The sequence below is a fragment of the Bombyx mori genome, chromosome 21 (assembly GCF_030269925.1).
Source record: "Bombyx mori chromosome 21, ASM3026992v2".
NCBI classification, from domain to species: Eukaryota; Metazoa; Arthropoda; class Insecta; order Lepidoptera; family Bombycidae; genus Bombyx; species Bombyx mori.
Window position 1 is genome coordinate 8534688 of NC_085127.1, and position 20841 is coordinate 8555528.

At 35.2% G+C, this 20841-nt stretch overlaps 1 protein-coding gene across 2 annotated transcripts in view; it reads right to left on the reverse strand.

Moving 5' to 3' along the window:
• Window positions 1-20841, reverse strand: part of LOC101741678 (A disintegrin and metalloproteinase with thrombospondin motifs 7) — a 102654-nt gene that overhangs the window by 64269 nt on the left and 17544 nt on the right. Inside the window, exons 1-2 of one of the 2 annotated variants that reach the window (XM_038018511.2) lie at window positions 2734-2884; window positions 1591-1977 (exon numbers count right to left, since the gene is read on the reverse strand). In XM_038018511.2, coding sequence (XP_037874439.1) covers window positions 1591-1786 — 196 coding nt within the window. In that variant the 5' untranslated portion in view covers window positions 1787-1977; window positions 2734-2884. Of the gene's footprint in view, window positions 1-1590; window positions 1978-2733; window positions 2885-20841 lie in introns of those variants that run through there. The other variant, XM_038018510.2, reaches the window with a different exon arrangement.

Genomic DNA, 20841 nt, shown 5'->3' on the forward strand with positions numbered 1-20841 from the left:
TCAATAAAAGTGTCAATAATAAAACAAAAAGATTTTCTTACATTGCAATTCATAAAATGTATTTGTGGTAAGTAAGTTGATATTCAAGCATTTATTTAACTTCAGAATTCATATTTATTTATTCTCGAATGCGCGTCATCTATACTAATATATAAATCTACAGTGATTTTTACGGATGTTCGGTTATAACTACTGAACCATGCATCCGATTAACTTGAAACTTGGTATCCATGTAGAAAATACATGTACTTAATGGATAGGCTAATATTTATATGAATTTTTTTTTATTGCCCTTGTAGGCAGACGAGTATACGGCCCACCTGATGGTAAGTGGTTACCGTCGCCCATGGACTTCAGCAATGCCAGGGGCAGAACCAAGCCGCTGCTTACCGCTTAATACTCTCCACAAGCCTCGTTTCAAGAAGGACATGTCATAGCGCTCGGGAAACATCAGTCCTTAATAATAATTACAATAAATAATAATGTTATTTTTAAATGTCCAGCGAAGCGGGCGAGTACGGTTAGTTTTATTATAAATCTGGGACATTCGCTAATCTCCTTAATAAGTAAAAATTAAAATTAAATTCCAAATATTCCAATTCCAAGTATACGTAGGTACCGGGAAGCCTTAATCCAATTACAGACGTTTCAAACTATTTGACAAACACAAAAAGGTCCGGCGTCATGGGAACACGAAGGCAAAACTGAAGAAATCCATCTTGTTTAAAATCCTTACGTTTGCGAACCCATGTCACCCGTCACTTCTAATTGTTTACGAGATATCAATTTTGAATTCCTCTTTGATCAGACGCGAGATTTGGATTTTTTTATTTTTTTCTCGTAACATGATCTCTCTCGGGTAGAAAAATTTAATTTTTATTATTCCATCGGCACGTGATGAATTAATATAAACGACAGAATACACTACCTGACAAACTACGGATATTCATGCAGACTAACAATTACCTCGGCTCGAATGCTAATTTTCTCAAATTCTATTCACACGGTGTCCGTTTCTATGAAGAAGATGTCAATTTTATTAAAATTGTTGAAACGTTGCTCTACGCATAAATTCCACATTAATTCATTTAAATTTGTACTCAACGTCCATCGTAACAATTACATCACAGCATACTTGGTTGTAGTTCTACTGTCACAAAAACGATTATTTTTTAGTTATTTTATTCAACAAAAAGAAACACTGTTTTTTTCTCATATGATTGTTGAATATTTTCCTTAATTTGATCCCACCTTGAACGTTTGAAAATAAACAATTATATTACTATCAGACTTCCACAAAATATGCCGTTAAAAAATAAATATTGTCATTAATATTACTGGTAGGACCTCTTGTGAGGCCGCGCGGGTAGGTACCACCACGCTGCCTATTTTTGTCGTGAAGCAGTAATGCGTTTCGGTCTGAAGGGTGGGGCAGCCGTTGTAACTATACTTGAGATCTTAGAACTTATATCTCAAGGTGAGTGGCGCATTTACGTTGTCGATGTCTATGGGCTCCAGTAACCACTTAACACCAGGTGGGCTATGAGCTCGTCCACCCATCTAAGCAATAAAAAAATAAAAAAAACTCACCAGTGTGCATAAATGTATCTATGCTATCCTGGACTTCTCGGTTAACGTCGTCGGAACCAAGCTCCACTCTCGTCATGTCATCAGTCCAGACGTGCTTCGCGTCGCACCACGCTACCAGCATTTGGAAAAGCAAGAGTTTGAACAATGAACACCGCACTTCCATCTTGTTGAGCACCCGAGATTCACTCGCGCGCATCGCTGTCTCTCGATTGAAACTTTAATCTTACTGAGTTCAGTGTCCTAACATAACCACGGCACTACTGATTCGTGTTCACTAAAAATGTCATTAAATACAATGACATTTAGGACGCTTTATGCTTGTAGTTGGATATTGATAAAGAGAACGTTATTCTTCTTCTACTCTGGTCTGCTGTCATTATTGACTACCTGTAAAGATATAAATAGCATTTAACAAAAAATAAAAATCAAAACAAAAACGTCACGTCAAATCATATCACACTACATCAATTAGTCTCAATTAATTTCATATCGAAGGTTGTCCGCAGGGCCATTTAACATATGAATGACTGACTGAATTAAAAAAAAACACATCTGATAACTCAGCTGTGAAATAATTTATTTCAAAATAACTAGTTCTCACACAATCATAAGCCGTTTATGGTAATCACTCGAAGATATTCATTTTGTTGTTCGTAAAATGTTTGGATTTTATATATTCGGTTTATTGCTGTTTTTATATCACGTTTTTATTTTAATTCTTATTCTGTAGACTACTAGGTCTGTGTATGTTTATTTGTATCATAGAATTATGTTGTATTTTATGTAACATACAATTGAATTAAAACATTTTATACTAAAAATACGAATGTAAAAATATTTATTAATTATTGTTATTTATCACACACCTAACTATCAATTTATTCAGATCTTTAGCGTTCGCATGCATTTTGTCAACATTTAAGAATGTCAGAAAAAGAATCAGATTCTGAAAATCAAATATTTTTCTCGAGAAATCTGACTGCCTCAGAAAATAAAACCAGGACTGCGTTGTGCAGTACACAAACTCACACCGAATATTAAAAGTGTTATTACAAACTTTTTTAAAGTTTCTTACGCATTAAAAAAAAAGATTTAAACTATTTAATTATGAAATCTAAAACATAATTAATAAAAATTACTCACCACCAACAAGAAAATATTGCGTTGTTATGAAATATGTAAAGAACTAAATTAGAAAGAATTAAATTTTCACGAAATCCGTTCAATGATCTCAAACCTAATATAATATTATAGTGTACGATGTACACGACCGTTGTCTCAGATTGCTATCACTATAATATCTCCGCAGAACCATGGGTTACATAACTATTCATAATTAGATACGTATTATCTCTAAAGCCCTCTCAAACATTATCGTGTATTTCATATTTTATTGTGTTTTAGATCGCTGCGAATGAATTATTATGAATTATTAATCATATTTAACAAATTATGTTGTGACATTAAATAAAAATAGTACTATTCAATTAATTACAATTTTTTTATTAATTACATTATTTCTATAAATATAGCCGTGTAAAATAATAAATATTGAATTTTCTATTCCCGGATCAACATGTAAGCTATTAAAGTTCGAAGTCTCAGATTAAATTACGAAATAGAATTGTTATTTGCTTTGTGTAGCTTAATTATGTTGTCTGGAAATGTGATCAATAACGTTAGAATATAATAAAACATGTAAATATAACTGGTTTGTTGATTACAGTTTTTATTTTTTTTAATTACGATAATTTCTCGCTGACTCTCGTACAACATTTATTAAGATTATAAATCATGCTGTTTTAATTCACTCTATTAATAGCAAAAATAATTGTTTTAAATAAAATCGTTGAAATATTTATAGTAAAGACAGTGGACACAGCGCTGCAGTGCCAGATATTACTTTACTGGACATAAAAACTTGATACATTAACTCTTGAATAGTCGACTGCACTTTATAAGGCGACGCTTTCTTCATATGAATCTGTATAAAACAAGAATGATTGACAGGCTTTGGCGAATAAACCATAAATAAATAAACTTGAATGCAGAGTGTTACCCACATAATATATAACCTAAATGTTCAGAATATCAGAGAGCGAACCATAATCTGGAACCAGTATTCGATGAGATAAGAAGTTTAGCGTAAAATGTCTTTGTAAAAGTGTGGAATGCATTCCGGGAATTAGGATGATGGAAGGACGATGGTGGAGCCCACGTGCCTTGAGATAAGACAGGCGCCAGCTTCTGGCCACCTGTCTAGGGTTGACCCTTATTTTAGTTATTTTCTTTACCATTCATAGATTATTTTAAAATTATATGAAAATCCCTTTGTGTGGGACTCTTATTAAGTACTGTTTTCTAAATTAATGCTGGGAAGCAAATTTTCAATGTAATTGTCGTCATGCTTACTGACTGCCAATTTTGAGCACTTGTGAGCATATTCAACGTTAAACATAGCTGTAGTACCCTGGGTTACGCTGGCAACGAAAGAATTGACGCTAACAAAAGAAACAGTAGATTAAACAAAAAACAGGCTATGTGCCATAATTTTAAATATAATAGATACACTATATCAATAACATCTTATTATAATTATTTATGCATAAATATGCGTTTATTATTAAGACTGGATCATTTGTCAGCCCTAAGTGAGTCCATTATACGTTATCGTAGGGTTTTTGTTGCACCGCGTGGCCCCACTGACGAGAGAACGAAAGTATGGCGCCACGATTGTTTAAAAAAATACTGCTTGTCGAGACGTAAACGGACTACAAAACGGACTCGTATTGATTTAGTATTAAGTAAACAATGTTTCTTCGTATGCATAAATTAAAAATGTTTCATTAAAATTCAATATATACGCGCGTAACGATAAAGCGTTAGTATACTTTCATGCTTATTGAATGAAATAAAATATCGTTTGTCTTGGTTAAGAATTTGTCTCTTTGACAGTTTCACTTTCGAGCCAGCGTTTTACTACAAATCTTAGCGAATTTACTAGGTACCTTACAAACAAACAAATTATTTTACAAAAACTTTAGATCATTACTTTTTGCGCAGAGTTCTTATTCGATGTCTGATAAAAAAAAAAAGCTTATTATTTAATGTTTGTTTTTTATGTAATACCGCTTGCAATTGCAATTACTGCAGTTATTTTCGTACATTAATTAGCTGTTTTAATAATTTGTTTTTAACATTGCTGATTTAACGCTGTGTTTCATTTGATTTTAAGCGATTTTACAGACCCCGCCCTTATGTTTCAGTCATTGCGATCAATTTAACGTCTTTAACTTCCTAAAGGAGAATTTATATATATTTTTTTACAATTTTTTTTTTGTTGCTTGAATGTGTGGACGGGCTCACAGCCCACCTGGTGTTAAGTGGTTACTGGAGCCCATAAACATCTACAACGTAAATACGCCACCCACCTTGAGATATAAGTTCTAAGGTCACAGTATAGTTACAACGGCTACCCCACCCTTCAAACCGAAACGCATTACGGCGGAAAAAGGCGGGGTGGTGGTACCTACCCGTGCGGACTCCCAAGAGGTCCTACCACCAGTGAAAATATTACCCGATTAGCTTCACAAACATGACGATAATTTGTAAGCATGTATCATTTACATTAGCCGCGTGCCGGACCAGCACCTGTATCACAAGCGTCGCAACGATATGTCGCGCGATCTCTAACTTACACTTGTTCAAATCTTTGCCCAAGTCTCATTGTAATATCGATTGCGTAACAGCGAGGGTAAAAAGGTCGATTTAAATACGTATTTGAGCAAGTGAATTGGATGTTTCAAGTGACTCCGGTAATTCGTGTTTCATTCATGATTGACATTGTTGAACATTTGTATATGGTTGGCGAATCTTGTGTTGAAATTGACGTTAAACGATTTTATTACACAAAGTACTCGTAATTTGACACGCTTTGTTTGATATTAATAATACTTCCCTGTTTGAATCAGTTTAATGGGTTTGCAATTTTGCACGGAACCCTAAATGCTTTTTCTACAATAAAAGTAACTAACCTAAGACGATCCAGAAGTCGGAGACGAAAACGATGGAGTGACAAGTATCCGAGTGTCTGGACGTAATACTAAGCCAAGCACTTCACTGTGCCACTAACCGACAAAAGTGGCTACAAATTACAAAAAAAGGTCACAGGCGGGCGCATTACGATGCTCAGCAATGAGCGATCGACTGAAGGAGGAGGAGGAGGAACCTAAGTTACTCTTAACAATATTAGTTATCTGCCAATTAATGCCCCGTCAAAATCGGTATTAGGGTTTGAGACATCGACTTGAGACATTTGAGACATGAGAATCAGTTTTTGGAATTAGCCGGGACAAATACACAGACATACATTTTTTTGTTTAAAACCATCATAACTATATAACTTCATAGTTTTGCAGTAAAAAGCTTAAATTTTTATTTATTTTAATTACACAGAGACGCTTATTTTTTTTTTAAATTGCATACATTACTAATTTACAATTAACACCTTAAAATTATACTGTGTTCAAAGTCTGCGGGGTATGTATGTACATATTTAAATCAATATACATAATTACTTTTCAGCATTACTTTCTTATTAATATACGTATTATTCAGACGTCTACACGTCGCCTAACAACTAAACTGTTACTATCGCACTAAAAAATAAATAAATATAGCAATCTTTACAACTCTGATTTCCAGCTAAAAAGTTGTACCACAGTTATCAGTTTGTAGATAATATGTCTGAAAAGATACACTTGTAGCTAATCTAATGCTGACCCGATTTGTACTTAGTCTAATAATGACGTACGACCTAGACTTCCGAAACGACATCTTGATCAAACACAAAGATAACGTAAATTTAAAACCACCTTATCACTGTAAATACATATATAACTCAGCGAGTTATTATGATGTAATGAATAATCTTTTTAAATTTTCCAAAAGTAATTAATTAACTGGCGCCTTAATTTTTTTTAATGCTTAGATGGGTGGATGAGCTCTCACAGCCCACCTGGTGTTAAGTGGTTACTGGAGCCCATAGACATCTACAACGTAAATGCGCCACCCACCTTGAGATATAAGTTCTAAGATCTCAGTAACTCAGTATAGTTACAACGGCTGCCCCACCCTTCAAACCGAAACGCATTACTCCTTCACGGCAGAAATAGGCAGGGTGGTGGTACCTACCCGCGTGGACTTACAAGAGGTCATACCACCAGTAAATGTGACCTGATTTTTGTTCACGATGTAAATGTCTAATGCGTTTTTTAAATGCGTTTATACATCGACAGGCGAACATACTGCGCTGACGGTGAATAGTCATGGTCACTCATGAACGCAAGGGGTACAAGCCGCCACTGTCTAACCGACACATACTTTTACATTGAATGTAACTGCTACCGGCACATACCCGATCCTGTAGATCGAATGGTAAACAGTCGACGTCGCCCAAAACACGTCATTACGTATCCTACCGATCCATTAACGGTGCTTTTAGATACAACAACCCGTCGCTTGCGACGAAGGGCTCGACGAGCGAATTAACCCATAGACTCAGCCCACTGAGTTTCTCACCGGACCCTCTCAGTGGGTCGAGTTTCCGATCCGGTGGTAGATTCTGCGAAGCACTGCTCTTGCTAGGGTCAGTGCTAGCATCACTCCGGTTTGAGCCCCGTGAGCTCACCTGCTAGTTAAGGTTACGCTGCAATAGCCTCTCAAGGCTATCAGCTTAGGTAGGAAAAAAAAAGCTACCGAAATATTTCGAAAATGTAGAATCAGCCGCTAGTTCTTAAAAGGTTTCCTTCGTTGATTCTCTTCAGCTAGTAGCAATTTTAAATCTATATTTACCTAACACAGGTTTCTGTTTTATTGGTCATTCAACAAATAAAAAAAATAAAAAAACTGTAACCAGAGCTAATGAATTGAATATGTGAATACGTGGGTCTAATCAATCTATGTGTATTTTTATTTTATTGCATCGATGTGTGAACGAGCTCACCTGGGTTACTGGAGCCCATAGACATCAAAACGTGAATGCCGGCACCCACCATTAGACTTGAAATCTATATCACAATTGTATAGTAATTACGCAAATATAATACAATTTTTATAAGTGTGATATTTATTATATAATGTTACCCGTATAATTTCCTTCATCGTGGAAGTTATTCGTGAAAATGAGTTAGGTAATTTTTCATTACAAAAAAATTATACCTACCTATGGGATTTGAACACCAACATAGTCGAATCGTCCTGGTATTTCCTGAACAAAATCTTGGTATTTTAGGCGTATTAGCATTGCAGCCACCACGGCTTCAAAATTTTCAAATTAAGCATTCAGTCCATTTTTAATGGCATCGAAAGTCTACTATAGTTTGTATTTAACTGTTCGTTATAGTTTTCTGTAATAGATTTAGCATAGATTTAGTATATTTGTGTCATACCTACTGAGTCCAAGACTTGCACGTATGTTGAACAAGTAATACGTGAGCAGTTGAGATAATGTCTAGCTCATCTCGTTCAGAGATAATCCGGGGATCTTAAATGTTACAATTAAGTAAATAACCAGATTACTTTGTTTTAGGTTAGATAAACGTATTTCGAGAGCAAATAACTTTCATATTCTTGGAGAAATTGCGATTATTCTTCGTTTACCTAAGTTACATTTTTTACTAATGATTTAAATAAATAAAAATACTATGTATATTTCCATATAATGTTTATACTACTTGTGACCTAAGAAGGGTTAATGTCAGGCAAGTGGCCGGTTGTAAAGTAGACGATATGCTGTGTCCACCCCACCTAATATGGGATAAGAGAAAAAAGAAGAAGATACTATATCCATACAAATAGTATGATACGAAATTAGCTCTGTCTATCTGTTGCGTTTATACGTCAAAACCTATTTTATCGAAATTCGGTATTAAAAATTATTTAGCTCCAGGAAAGAATTAATGATGCCTTTCATCTCACTGCAGAGCACAGGTCTCTGCCCACGCCACATAAAGTGTAGTCCACGAGGTTGAAACTGTGGGCGAAAAAATAAATGCGTTCAAACGTAAGTATGCCTATTGTTTTTTAAGTATATGTTCATAATATGTGACCGAAATGTGAAGTCTCAATTGTATTTTACAATTCTGTAAGAGTCCGTGGTTAATTTTTGATGAGACGTTCGGTATATTCTTATCGAATCTATCTAGGTTCTCGCAATATCGTCGCAAGTCGTTGTGGTCTAAAGGATAAGACGTTCGGTGCATTCTTATTTTGCGATGCACCGGTATTCGGATCCCGCTGGCAGGTACCAATTTTTCTCTTAGAGTATACATAAGCAAGCAAGTATGTATGCTTTAAGATTATTCTAACGAAATATGTACATAACAAACGTTCACGATTGACTTCCACGGTGAAGGAATAACATCGTGTAATATAAATAAAAAAACCCGCAAAATTATATATTGAAAAATCACCAGTAAACCAATAAATATTGTAAATATATAAATAATAAATGCTATAAAATATATAAATGTCGTATGGTTATTTATCAACTAAATGACAAACGATATGAATGACTTTTCAATCACCGAACTCTGAGTATACGAAAATTTTGATAAGATATTTCGGGAATGTTAATTCGAGTGTGTGGAGTTAGCTTAAAAATGCAATGCTGCCGGCATCCGTCATCGTCTCGCGAGCGGCTTTGTCTTGTCTGTAGGCTGCGGCCATTGTGGGAACCGGTAGCGCCGGTTGCGACCAGCTCCAATTAATGTATAGCCTTATACATATTACACACCAAGGACCTATACTGCTCGAAATAGCTAAGTCTTTAGACGAAAATTTGGTGTTTTGTATTTCTTTTTTCCTAACTAAGCTGATAGCCTTGAGAGGCTATTTCGGCGTAACCTTAACTAGTAGGTAAGCTCACGGTGCTCAAACCGGAGTGATGCTAGCACTGACCCTAGCAAGAGCAGTGCTTCGCAGAATCTACCACCGGATCGGAAACGCGACCCACTGAGAAGATCCGGCGAGAAACTCAGTGGGCTGCCGAGATAGTCAACGGTACTTTTGAATAAGAAGGTTTTTGAGCGGTGACGCAATTTTTTTTTAATACCTTGCTAGTCAGATGAGCACACAGGCTATTTGATGCCTGATGATTTCTGAGTCACCATCGATCATGGACATAAACACTGCAAGGGATACAGATAAACCTGCATACATGGGCCCTTTTCTAATGAAGTGAATGCAGCGCTATGGAATCACATGAAGAGGATGTTACTTCAGAGTCGCATGGTATGTATATATAAAAAGGCATATATTATCTAGAAATTGTCATAGAGACAGCCCACTATGTTTCTCGCTGGATCTTCTCAGTGGGTCGCGTTTTCGATCCGTTGGTAGATTCTACGAAACACTGCTCTTACCAGGGCCAGTGTTAGCAACACTTCCGGTTTGAGCCCCGAGAGCTTACCTACACGTTAGCATCTGAAGCTGAAATAGTCTCACAAGGCTATCAGCATAGGTAGGAAAAAAATTATAAATGTTTCCTGGATACGTGGTGTGGATAAAAGCAACGATTCCAGTACGTCTGAACTCTGCAATAAAAATACATGGAAAAAGATCTGAAGTGACAGAAAAAAAAATTGGAATAGATTAGTAAGATTCCTGACTTAAAAATAAATCGTGTGATCATTAGTTTCTATCAAAGCAAGCCTAGAGACCATAAACGTCAAGCATAAAACGTTATTCTCATATTCGTAATTCTACGAAATCTATAAATGTTTATTTTACGTAACACGAAATTGTCAAGTAAGCACGGTAGCTGCATAACTATTCTAGCCTCGGTGGGGAACAGAATCGAATTCTTTAACTGCTATTTCAGTTAGACAACTGTTTCACTCATCGGCTTCCAAGTTAATTTCCAAATAATTGTTAACCGTCTGTTCACTTGTTGCATAATCTACAAATATAATATTAATAATTACTTTATTTAAATAATTATTCGTGTCATTTTATAATGATATATGGCTTCGGAATGCACAACTTCTGCTATTAAAAATAAACTTATGGTTGTAGCTCAAGTATCAAACGTCTTGTTTTAGAATCGATAATGTCTATCAAGTGTTTAAAAATCATTTTCAATTTTTGAAACCAAGTTGTTATAACAATAAAAAATTAACGAATTTTTTGCTTAGAAGTTTCTTTATATGTATTTGCTTAGTTTATCTATATATATAAATATGAATTTCTGTTCGTTAGTCTCGCTAAAACTCGAGAATGGGTGGACCGATTTGGCTAATTTTGGTCTTGAATCATTTGTGGAAGTCCAGAGAAGGTTTAAAAGGTAGACAAATATGAAAATATTCGAAAATATATAAAAAATTACAATTTTGTTTTTCCTTTCCGACGGATTCCTTTTGTTTGTTTTAAGTTTATTTTATACAAAAGTTTAGGTCTTTTAATTATCGATTGAGGCACTACGAAGTCTGCCGGGTCAGCTAGTACTTAATAAATTAGTTTATTTCATTTGTACATACCGGTCTTGTTACGTTAATATTATTGGGTGGAATAGCTGCTTGTACCAAGAAACACCGCCTCCAAAATATTCCTGGTATCTCTCTATCTTGGGCATGTCTAGTTTCCTAAGATTTACACGATGTCACCTCCTCCATAGTTTAAGTAATCTGACATTTCTTATTTTTATACAGTGGGTACCAATTCGTTAACGGCTTTTCATTAAATCCTCTGGATGCGGCTGGATCATTTCCATTTGAGAGTCAGAATTTGTTTGACTAAATGCGCTGTATGAACAATTGACTTTGATTTTTTTCTTGAATTATTAACTCTGTTGCTCAATTTGACATTGAGGTTCATTCTATTTTTCTTCTCATTTCATTTAGGAGTGCAATATTAATACCTGAGCTAGGAAGATGTTACTTTGTTTTTGGTATAGGCATACCTATAGTAAATATTATCATAGGCCAGTAACCAGTATCATGTGTTATTTATTCTGCTTAAGCAAAATTCTTCGATTAAATAATATCTATATATGACCAAAATAGGAGTTATTTCTTATTTAGAACATTCAGAGACTCATGGTACTGGTACTCATGGTACATGGTACATTAAATGTCTATGGGCTCCAGTAACCACTTAACACCAGGTGGGCTGTGAGCTTGTCCACCTAACTAAGCAATAAATAAATAAATCATGAAATTAAATGTAAGGTTCATAACCCTTTTGGTTTTCTTGTAAAAATATTGAACCATGAAAATGTATATAAACTTTTGAATAGATACTGATCAATTTTGTACATAACAAAATCCGTTGATGATTTATCTGTTAAAGATATGAATCAATCATTACATCCTTCCATCACAACAAGGCTCCCGGGAGTGACAATTCTAGAATGTTCACCCGGAAGCTGGCAAGAATCCGAAGCATGCGACGGAGGCAGTCTCGGCGAGCTGTTCAGTGTAGTTGTTTTTTTCCGGCCATTGTCTATACGACAGTCCGTCACTTTTAAAAGCCATTAGCAATGACGGGAACAAATGACGGCTGTCCATCCCACTTTGCGGTATTCAGTTAAAGCAGTTAAAGCGATCGGAACGTTTACGTCGAAGATCAAACAAACTATCTTCTGTTTCGTCAGATCTTACATAGTAAATAGGCAAGGGCGGATCCAGCTTTGGCGCCAGGAGGGGGTCACATAGTCGTGGGCAAGTTAAGAACTTATAATTTAATTTTGATAACAATAGATAATAAATAAATCATGATGTTCCTCAATTAGTCCAAGTTAGTTCAAGTCCTGGAACTAGCTCAGGGGGGGTCATGACTCCCCCCCCCCTGGATCCGCCGTTATAAATAGGTCTGTCCAACTATTAATCAAAAGATGGAGAGTCTGTTTGACTATGAATCATGTTACCTAGATCCCGTCAACTATTACTTCTCCATCGTGCTTGCGTTTGGGTTGCTAACGCCTCACTTTACTATTGATTCTCCCCTTTGGTTCTATAATGAGCACTAATGGAATGGTGTATTGTACACCATTGTACTCGTTGGGATTGCCGACATCTCTCATATCTGCCGTTAACAGTAAAGCCTATCATGTTGCGAAATGAGGTCTGTCATTCCAAAGCCTTGATTTCGTGTTTTCGTAGGCATACGACCACCGGGTCCATTTGATAGTAAATAGTCACGGACACCAGCAATGCGAGTGGCATAATTAAGCTACTGCCTACTGCTGTGGAATCATTCACGTTAATGCGCCTATGGGTTCCGTTAAAAAATAGTGAGGAGAGAGATCATTCGCAAAAAAATTACTGAATATTCATTGGTTTAAAGAAAGAGTATGTTAAAGGGATTTCAAACTGAATTTTCATTTCTATTGATAAAAAAAATCATAGTTTTCTTTCGGTTTCCGGGGAACGGGAAATGACAACAGTCGATTTTTCGAAAACTAAACGTAAAAATTTCCAAGCCTTTAAATAAACGAATGAAAAACACGGCCGCACATTATTATTAGCCAAACATCAACAAAACGAAAGAAAATTACGTTATCAACGTTCGATATGACGTTGGCGATAAGTCAGTTTCGGGTGTTGAACTTTTAGATCAAGATTTTAAATCGCCAAGTCTCGACTCTGCAGTGTTTGTCTAGCTAATCTACGGTGCTAATATGCAATCATCGTTCGGATTAAGAATTTATTACTAGCAAATACCGTTTGTATACATATCTTCTTTGTGTACTTAGACAAGTAGCCAAACTCGCAGATAAATCGGTGTTGAATCGACAATGAATGCTCATAGACACTACTACGAGAAAGCCGCCGCCAATCACAGCAAACCGTTTCCTATTTATGCAGCAAATTAATATTAATTCGTATTGATTCGGCGAGGATCAGCGTTCTCGTAGTAACATTGAGATTTAATTTTATTTAATTTTGATCTCATATCTCAAAGTTGATGGATAACTGATGTTTTTTAAGGGGCACCAGTCGTCCTATTGACACCCAAAAATAGTACTATCAGATACCTAATTCGACATTTAAATTGTTTTCCAATCCGGCAAGTGGTTATCAATAATATGATTCTCCCTAATATAATTTTCTTATCGTTAACATAACGCTACAAGCGAAGAAACTATGTACTTGTAGGTACGCATTTTTATTTATCTGTCTATTTTGTTAATATTTGTCTATAATAGTATAGATAGTAAAGACAAAATAATTCAAGGCAATTTTCTATACCAAGCTTAAATACTGTCAATAAAAAAGTTTTACAAGAAGAAATAACAAAACAAAAGGGACAATGTAATGCATTAAAATGAATCTAAATCTTCAGGTGGTTTTGACCACCGGGCACAAGTATTTTTAAAAGGTTCTCTTGCGAGTAATATAGTTGTTATACGTCATGTCACTCGTTAAATCACCGGTCTCAGATACAATCAGATCTGACAGAGACAAGTGATCACTTTATCACGTCGTTCATTGCTTTATCATGTAATTGGACAGTTTCACATTCACTTTAACATAAATAAATGAAAATTGTGCGAATTGCTGTATTATGTAAACTTGGGCGCAGAACCTATGCTTTTAGTGTTGATGGATCTCAAAAAAGTCTTGTTTACAATAAATAAAAATCGGAATCGCAATATCGGCTCGCGTCTACGTGCACCCGTCATAACATTTTCGCTAACGCTATTATTAGGTTAGTGAGAACGCTAAATTTAAATAACTCATTATGAAGCACGGGTGTGTGTGTGAAAAAGAGGGGTATGCTGACAGTCTTATTTTGATACATGAATAATTCATATCCATTGTTTTGGTAGCGGAGGTGTAGCTTAATCATATCTGGGCAGTAGGCCACGTGAATTGAAGAAATCCGCTTGGGAGATATTTAAAAAGATTGGTCTGGGTTTTTTACATCAAGTTAATGAATGATAATTGAGTTTTGCAATATTAGTATACCAAAAAAAATTATAATAATACAAAGTCCAATGACAATCAATGTCTTTAAAAGAAACATTTAATAGAAAAAAAATACTTGATTATTAAAGCCTGATTTCATTCTAATTTCGTACCTAATACAAATATTACCAAACAGTGTTGTTCTTAATCTTGGCGGAAGACTTATTGTTTGAAACTATTTCAACCGATCATGAAAGCAAAGGTGATAGATACGTGACTAACACTTTTCGTTAAATCGCAAACATACACAAAGTTGAATGACTTTTAAATATAGTAAAATAGTCTGCTTATAATGTGAATTGGTTTTCTCAAATGCTACACAAACGAACTAGAGGCGGATGGATGAAACTTGAGTAGAACAGGCGTTTGATGACATTGGCTGCGATTTCGCTGTTTCTACAGCGGTCTGTCAATTTCGGAGAATAACGTTTTAGGATCGCGTGCGCATTTATGCATGTAGCGCGTAGGTTGAGACTTATCGGAACACATATCGTAGAATGTTCTATTGTATTCGATAGCACCGATAAAGATCTTTATTCAGGTCACAATGCAAGGAAAGGGGAAATTTAATAAAACGTATCCATTCTTCCTTATGGTTTATTTTGAAAATATTTTAGTGCACAGAAATAATGGTATCGCAATGACTTAATTAACTTGTAACGTGATTGAAATCAGTATCATAGTTGCATTTGTTTATTGGACGCTGTTTTCGAATCATCAATCCACGTGTGAATCTGACGCGGCATCCGATAAAACAAATCCTATTAAATTAAAACACGAGGCGCGTGCTTTGATTAAAATTATGTTATTTCTATTAGACATGCGTAAAACACGTCATTTAGTTCCTACTCCCGTAGACCGGTTTTGTCAGAAAGAATGTTAATAGGACAACAAAATAAATGTAGGTCGCACCGTTGACCCGTACGAGGATCGACTTCGAATTACCCAATACGCGTTTTAAATAAGTAAAACTCCGAAATTCGCACCCGACTTTGTATGAGACGTACCCCATTACAGACAACATTGAATGCTAGACGAAACGAATGAGTTCAACCTGCGCTCTCGTAAATTATGTAATTTATTATGTCTGAATAACTAACGTGCCGATATAGGAATTTTATTCAATTAGTAAGTTAGCAGTAAACTAGCTTCTCACGTTTGTAAATGGCGAGTTATGTAAATGTGCAAGTAACTTACGGTTCCGAAGGACGTGATTGATTAATATTAAAGGTTTATTTTCCGTGAACTATCATGGAACTTATTTGTTTCTTATGAACTTTCATGAATTAAATATGTTGGAAGATTTTTTAAATAAGCATAATAATTAATTAATAATGGTAGGACCTCTTGTGAGTCCGCACGGGTAGGTACCACCACCTTGTATATTTCTGCCGTGAAGCAGTAATGCGTTTCGGTTTGAAGGGAGGGGCAGCCGTTGTAACTATACTGAGACCTTAGAACTCATATCTCAAGGTGGGTGGCGATATTTACGTTGTAGATGTCTATGGGCTCCGGTAACCGCTTAACACCAGGCGGGCTGTGAGCTCGTCTACCCATTTATGCAATAAATAAATAAAAAGCAAAACATTTACAAACCTAACATTTACTTCTACTTATTAATATGTGTCAAAGTGCATAAAGTGCATAAGCATCGAAGCAAATTTATAAATAAATAAAATAAAATAAATGTGTTAATTGTTAGTTCGTTGTTGGTGCAAATATAGTAATTGTGATACAACTATGTAATCGAATGTGAGTAGAAAAAATCGATATATTCAATCGACTTTTTCTTGTTACGGAATTTAGTTATATACTTAAGTAATAAGTAAAGCTGGGGGAAGAGCTTGAATCTAAATTTGAAATACGGCTTGTTGAAATAACTACGCAAATAAATGCAAAAACGAGGCTCACTGAAATGTTTTACTTTTCGTTACACGAATTAATTGGATGCAGTATCAGCAAACAACACGGCGCACGCGATATAGTGTTAATTAGATTGTCAGCCGCATACGATTTGCATGCATCGCCGTGCCGCGTCTAAGGGCGCTAGCACACCGACCAATCTACATCCGCTTACGAAAGAAGATTGCACAAAGTGGGAATGAGTTGCTCGCTCCAGGCATTTCAATATTGTAGTAATTGTTACGTTATAATACTCAGTGTAAAAAATTCATATTTAAAAAAATAATAATATTAAAAAGTAAATAAATAATAATTTTATATGTAAAAAAAAAGACATGCCCGCTGAGTTTCTTGCCAATTCTTCTCAGGACGGAGGCTAGTTCTTGTGAATTGGCGGTAGTTCTTTTGACGTTCAACAAGTATGTACTTTCATTTATGTTGAATAAATTTTTTTGATTTGATTTGATTTGATTTGAAAGCTATAGTACATATTCTTACGTTCTTTTTGGAACGAAGTTCCTTATGGGACGATGCGGAGAGGTACCCTTACCGAGAAAACGCGTCCGTAACGTAAGATTTTTATTATTTATGTATAGTCTTAGTATGATGGCTATACAGTGTCTAATCTATAGTCTACGTGATGACGGTTATTATTATTATGCATATAAATAGCTGTTATTTGTATATTATTATCATATATTCTTTTAAAATCATTGCGAATAAAATAAAGTTGATAACTTTGTAAAGTAGTTTTTTTATCAATAAAAAAAACATAATAAAATGTGTATACCCTAATACGATACTAAAACGATCATAGTTAATTTTAAAATCGATGCAGAAGACAGAATTTGGTACATGTAGGACGGTCGATCACTGTCAACATTACAACCATACGTGGTCATTTGAAAGACGCCTGATTGTCGTTGGAGAAAACGACGCGACTTCACCCGTCACGATCGGTAGCCTGATGGGCTACTCAGCTGGTGCCGCTGGTTCTTAGAGATACCTCGTTGAACCAGAACAAACGTTCCGAATCAAAACGTGATACTCCGCCAGCCGGTCTCTCTTTAGTTAAACTCTGGGTGATGCACTAGAGTGCTTTACCGCACTGCGATGGTTTTTACGATCGCCAAAACTAGGTGTGAGCCTTTCTACTGACCCCGACTCGACGGCAGCGCATAATACTATAAAAAAGTGTGTATCAAATTAATCTGTAGTACGTGATTGTAAATGAAACAAATCAACATGCATTGATTGAAGGACTGGTGAGGCGGAGGGCTAAGGATAGAAGAATAGTTGTATCCGCATCTACGAAACTATTCAAGTAAATCCAAGGTCAGTTATAAGTGTTTCGAGCCCAAGTTCGCGAACGGCTGACATAGTGAATGATTACATTATGTAATAAAATAAATCTTAAGTTGCGTTATTACCAGTGGGAGGGCGTTTTGTGAGCCATCACATCAACGTCTACCTACAGTAACAAAAAACAATGTTCGTATTCGATAATTAAAATTAATATGATAACGATATTTGTGTCAAATTAAATTAAAATCAGCTTTATACTCCCTAACAGTTCCACGTGACTGCTTTATTTGCATAAACATATTCAGTAATTCAATTGCCAGAGAGTAATTTAAATTAAATATTAATTATGTAATTGTTTTAAAGAAAAACTTTTAAAGCAAGTGGCACTTCCCTAGAATAGGCTTCCAATCTACACAGTGGTACGAGGCTAAACTCGAACCTGAAACCTCTTGATTGACTGAACACTGATGAGTACGCGAATTTCTAAAATAAAATCACTTTTTTTAAATCAATCGTAGAGTGTGTAGGAGCCCTTAAGAAACGTTCGACGACTTACAACCCGTTCGGTGACTACCCGGGCTGCGTACAGAAAGGTCGACCGCTAGTGATGAGACATGTTCTATCGATACAATCTACGATTATCATAATTATAGGACTGGCTTTAGAATATTTTAATAAAAAATATAATGTTAATTTTTTTGTTTCGTTTTATTATATGTATTCGTTTTGCGATGTCAAAAATTTCTGATTAAAATATTTGGTTGATTGTAAAACTCATGCCAAATTTTATGCAGCATGACAAGAGAACATGCTGCGCTTCTCATTTAAGGGCAAGAAGATGAAGTGTTAGTGTTGAAGTAAGTACAAAAAACATAAATCTTTAATAGTGTTAATTACTAATTTTTAAACTAAATTGACCTCGCTACAGTCAGTGCAGTCTGTTTACATTATTTTTTTATCAACGTTGTTTTGTATTTCTGCAATCGGTCTTGCCAATTGTTTTTGTTGTTAATTAAGACCAAGAACATCTCGTGATGGAATGTTTATTTCTGTCATTATTTGTTTCTTTTAATTCACATTTTATTTACCTTCATTTCTCCATACATTTAGTGAAGCACACGTTCAATTGTAAGTCACGCAGTTTTCGTAGTTGTCGATAAAATGTGAACCATTTTGTATCCCATTCACTAGTGAGTTAACACCATCAGCAGGTGGACAATAATAAACTGCATTCAGGAACCATATCACTTATTGAATATTATGTATGTTTAAATGTTTTAGAAGTTTCATTTTGAATCTCTAATTTTTTATAAAGGTGAACGAAAATTCTACTACGATTTAAAAAATATATTATAGTATTTTGCAGTAGATATTAAAAACTAGCTGTATATATAAGAATTGACTGAATGAACATATAAATTAGTACAGTTTTTTTTTTTTATATATTTAATACAGTAGAATCATAATTAATAATACGTCAGAACTACGTTTTTACCATTGATAAATCTAATTTTTGCGTCGTTCTTTTGTTATTAATCACGTAGTCGCCACAGTTTTTTAATAAACCATTCGCTTCGTCATATATGGCTATTATCGCAGTTCTAAACACGTGTCAAATTATCGGTTCGATTATACGTCATTATAGACGCACCGCAAGTATTGATTTATAGTTTATGTTATCTCTGTGGAATAATCTTTTAAAGCGAATAGGATGCCTCTTTTTCCCTCTAACGAGAAGTAACGCGTGGGCCAAGGAATGGATCCATAAATCTGTCTCTGATTGTTGAGAGAAAATCGTGAAACGAAACGTACCTTACATTGAACTCAGCAGACTGTGGGCGGCCTGCATTATTTATAATCTTTCACCAACAAATTCAAACCTACAACGGCTTAAAATCGCCATTTCAATCGTCAGCTTTGAAATAGGAATACTTTGTTAAATAAAATGTCACTAGTTCTTCAATATTAAGTCTCCGTATTTTAATGATAAGTTATACAATCCATTTGCATCTATTATAGTTGTACAACAATACCGTTTTCATGCAAATTAGATATCAAACACTTTAAATTTTCTTTTCGTTCTATATCATTTAAATAACACATACACTGTATTAGAGATAAGTTATATTCATATATTAGAGCTCTTAAAAACTTTATGTTATTATTATAGAATATTTGATAGAATCGAGTTTTCATTGCTCCAGATTCTTGGAAGCACATGATCGGTTCGCATTTTAGCACATATTAATTTATAAAAGACTCGCGTATTAATTAGGCGGACAATTCATTATGGTTACGAAAAAAATCCTAAGCTGTTAACGACTAGCAAATGCCTTCATAAACATCTTCCGTAAGCGACTCGGCCAATAAACTGTGCAAAAAATTATAAAGTTTACGACAAGAAAGGTACTAAAGATATGCGGGCAATAAAAATTATGTTCTCGGAAATGGATTCCAAATGAACTTTGACCTGCACGATATGTAGTATTTTACACATTATGTCCTTAAAATATTTTAATAAAATTATTTAAAATAGTCATTTTGCTAAGGAACTCTGTATCGATATTCTGTCGTAATTATTTGGGAGCATGTTATGTATCTAAGTTTTTTTTTATTGCTTAGTTGGGTAGACGAGCTCACAACCCAACTGGTGTTAAGTGGTTACTGGAGCCTATAGACATCTACAACGTAAATGCGCCCACACACCTTGAGATATAAGTTCTAAGGTCTCAAGTATAGTTACAACGGCTGCTCCACCCTTCAAACCGAAACGCATTACTGCTTCACGGCAGAAATAGGCAGGGTGGCGGTACCTACCCGTGCGGACTCACAAGAGGTTCTACCACCAGTAAAACTAGACTGTTTTATTACTGTCGCGAAACAATCTAAGGCTCCCGTGCGCAGATTAGCACCATCAATATACAAAACCATTGAAACTTCAACCCGCAATCACTTATCCATCTAATCGATATAAATTAATTCATAAAAGGCTTCTTGAACGATGCAGACTATTGGTGTACTACTATTAAACTATTCAGCTACTGTTATCAAGAAATAGAATATATTTTCTACGAAT